We start from the raw sequence: 3,910 nt of genomic DNA, 5'->3' as shown, positions 1-3,910 counted from the left end.
TGTTCTTTTTTATTTCATATGGATGTATGGAAATGTAATTTATTCTCTGCAAAGCACTTTGGCTTCAACGTGATTTGATTTAAAAGTGCTATATAAATAAAAAATACTTACTTACATACTTACTATTTTTTTTTAAACCCAGCCTCTGCAGACAACCACCCTGGAACCCTGCTTGCCTATACTTATATATATTTTTTCTCATTTCCCCTTCTTATCGGATTCCATCATCTCATTCTTTTTCACCTATTAACTCCTGCAATCCGTTGTTTTGCATCTGCCAACCAACGCTTCTTTTGCTGGATTCCACTTGCCTCACCACTTACGTTCACCTCGTTCTACCAGTTAATACTCCACTAGTCCAGATTGGAGAAAGAGTGTCTACCAGAAACGTTATCTGTCCATATCCAAGCTCACTTGGTGGCCCACCTGACGAATTTCCCCGATAGCTCGTTTTATTTTGTACAATATTCTAGGATCCGAAGTCTCTCGTATTTCTGGTTCATTTTATATTTTAATTCCCGTCATTTAAATGTGTTATTTATTTACGTGCTCTGTACATATCAGCGCTTACGAACTTTTTCTCGTAAGCAAGTAAATGGATTCAGCATCCATAATGTAATTGATCCTATAGCAGTGTATATTTGTCCGTCGTTCAATGATAGGCAATAAGACTTTCAGATTTGACAGATCCGACTCTCAGACGATGGGACTTTATTTACTGAAAGTGATATATTTTAACCATAACAATAAATGCAGTATTGAAACGAAAGCGTAAAAATTGACCAAAATTATATTTTCCTAAATATTTCACTCACGAATGATTCACATTCCTTGATATTAAAATGACCCCAAATAAGATGCCCCTTCCTTAGGTTTACGCATCATTGCGCCTGAGACGTGGGAGCGCCGCATGGCTTCAAGAAGAGAAAATCACTTTTCGCTGACTCTGGAGACAGGCAGACCGAGTATTGATGTGGTTCCGGCACGCGGACAACCCGGCCTGTCCCAGGATAGCGTAACGTTTCCTCCATGGCAGGTCTTCCATTAAACGTACCGTGCAACTCTCCACGATTGTAACAGTAACTGGGGGTGTTATACCCTTGGATAATACTTCTGTCCTGTTTACACTTGATCCCAATCAACAGAAGGATAATCAGAAGAAAGGCAACGGAAGTGCAACTGAAAATGATGATTAAGTAAACATTTGGATCTGAGAAATATCCCGGATTTTTCACCAAGCTGCTGCTTTCGCTGATTCCTTCAGTGCTGTTCCACAACAATCTAATGTTGATTCTAACTGTGCTGGACAGGCTTGGCTGCCCATTGTCCTTAACCAAGATGACTAGAGTTTGTAAAGCATTATCTGACTGCAAAATATTGCGCGCTGTTCTGACTTCTCCGGAATGTTGACCAATGTTACACAACCCGGGTGCGGTAGTTTTCACCATCTGATAAAAGAGCCGTGCGTTCTGACCAGAATCGGCATCAGTTGCCATTATCTTGGTGACCAAGTACCCTTGACCCGCAGTCTGGGGCACGACCTCCACTGTTGCTGAGTCAATTTGTTCTGAAGGTGAAACAATTACCGGCGCGTTGTCATTTTGATCCAGGATGATCACATTCACCGTGGCGCTGCTGCTCAACGGAGGCACCCCGGTGTCACGGGCTTGAACATGGATTTGGAAGTTCTTGAGTTCCTCATGGTCAAAGGAACGCAGCGCGTAAATAGTACCGTTCATTGAGTTAATAGTAAGGTAAGTGGACACTGGCAAGTTTTGGATATGATTATCGAGAAAAGAGTAGGAAACATGGGAATTTAGATCCAGATCAGGATCCATTGCAGTTATTGTGGAAAGGGACGCACCCGCCGCGTTATTCTCCATTACATATACGTTGTAGGATGTCTCACCGAACTGTGGTGCGTTATCATTAATGTCCGAAATTGAAATATCGATGGTTTTATTTGTTGATAGTGACGGTGAACCCAAGTCCCAGGCTGAAATAAGAATGTTATACTCAGAGATCGCTTCACGGTCCAACGTTTCACTGGTGACTAATTTATAGTGGTTCGATGTCTTTTGCAGTCGAAATGGGACGTTCTTTTGTATCTCGCAACGCACTTGACCGTTCGTTTCGGAATCGCGATCGATCACATAAATCAGGGATATGAAACTTCCTGGTGGAGTATTCTCCTGGATTTTGTTGGAAGCTGATGTTACCCTTATCTCAGGTGCATTGTCATTCGCGTCAATCACTTTGATCACTACTTTGCAGTGCCCCGTCATTGCAGGTGAACCGTGGTCCTGGGCTTGAATATCGAGAGAATAGCTGTTTACTTCTTCAAAATCTACAGGCCCTTTAACTATAATCTCCCCAGTGCGTGGATCCAAACTGAATAAATGTTGCACTCTTCGCAAAGTAGCATCATGGAAACGATATGTTAACTCCGCATTCAGTCCTTCGTCCAAATCATTTGCTTGGATTTTCAGCACCAACGTACCCCGCGGCGCGTTCTCATTTGCGCTACCTCTGTAAATATTATGATCGAACACAGGTGGATTATCGTTGAAGTCCAGCACAGTAATGAGAATCTGAGCTGTGGCTGATCTCTGTGGGGTTCCGCCATCAATCCCAGTAAGCAAGAGTTGAAGGGATGATTGCTGCTCTCGGTCCAACAACTTCTCTAACAGCAAATCGGCAATTATAATGCCGTCTTCGGCCCTCTGTGTTTTTAGACTAAAGTACTCACTGGAACTGATTGTGTAAGCGGCCACGGTATTTGTACCAAAGTCGGGATCATCCGCGCCCTCGAGTCGGAAACGTACACCGGGTGCACTGGCTTCCGATATCTGCAAGACAATGCTGCTCTGCGGGAAAGTGGGAGAATTGTCATTTACATCAAGAATCTCCAATTCCCCGTGATACATCTCCAAAGGGTTTGCCAGTATGGTTTCGAAAGGTATAGTACATTTATCAGTCTGTCCACAAATACGTTCCCGGTCGATTCTTTCACGAATAGACAAGATTCCATTGTCCAAACTGACCTTCATGTACCGCCCACCGTCATCAGAGCCCAATCGGAATTTGCGAGCTGACAATTGCCGTACGTTCAGGCCCAAATCCACAGCGATATTCGCAACAAATGCCCCTTGCTTCATTTCCTCGGGAATAGAATAACGAATTTGCCCGGAGATTAGACCCGGTCGACATATCACAAATATGCAAGCAAACGCAGTGAAGGCAAACCTCGGTAGGCACGCCATTGTTCCGCACCCTGTCAAAGTCTCAGACCAGGCCTCTCCTCGGGTAATCCGTGCAAATGGTCCACGCACCAGATAAAAAATCTTATAGATTTCCAATCCCGAATTCAAACAGACGGGAAATCTATCGTCCTCAGCCTGTTTCGGCAATGGAAACGCAGGCACTGCTCGCCTCTCTCGTCGCGTATGACGTTTTTATTCTGGGATGTGGGAGGGGCAATGGATCCATCTGTGTGCTTGAGCTTCTCATTGGTAGACAGCGACACGACCAGTTCTTTTCAACAACTGCAGCTGCAATTTTTAAAGCTGTGCTGCAACCTGCACATTTAATGGTGTATTAAACGCCCACTTTAAAAATAAGTTTGCAGGAGTTTATTTTGCATTTATCTTAACAGTCGCAGCAATCACGTCTGGAGTGGGTTATCCCCAGAGCGGAAACTCGTTCTGTTGGTCAGGTAAAATGCAATAGCGAATAAGTAGATGGCATCAGTATATCTATGATGAAGCATAGTATATCGGATATATAGTCTTTGTTAACTGATTTTGGAGCACTTACTGTTGTACATTATATTTATATAACGATGACATAATTTCCCTTCTTTGACATGATTACGCCCTTTCCAACAAAAATAATTTTCAAGCAAATTGGA

General features: G+C 43.3%; 1 protein-coding gene across 1 annotated transcript; it reads right to left on the bottom strand.

Annotated features, from left to right (window-relative positions):
• Nucleotides 1–818: 818 nt before the first annotated feature.
• On the bottom strand, nt 819–3,277 carry LOC116978571 (protocadherin gamma-C5-like). Its single transcript, XM_033029804.1, has one exon. It carries the CDS (start codon nt 3,261–3,263, stop codon nt 882–884), a length of 2,382 nt encoding a protein of 793 aa, XP_032885695.1. The 5' UTR covers nt 3,264–3,277; the 3' UTR covers nt 819–881.
• Nucleotides 3,278–3,910: the final 633 nt, after the last annotated feature.

This window comes from Amblyraja radiata, chromosome 11, assembly GCF_010909765.2.
Source record: "Amblyraja radiata isolate CabotCenter1 chromosome 11, sAmbRad1.1.pri, whole genome shotgun sequence".
NCBI classification, from domain to species: Eukaryota; Metazoa; Chordata; class Chondrichthyes; order Rajiformes; family Rajidae; genus Amblyraja; species Amblyraja radiata.
The sequence above is the reverse complement of the archived record's forward strand: the minus strand, read 5'-3'. Positions and strand labels throughout refer to the sequence as shown.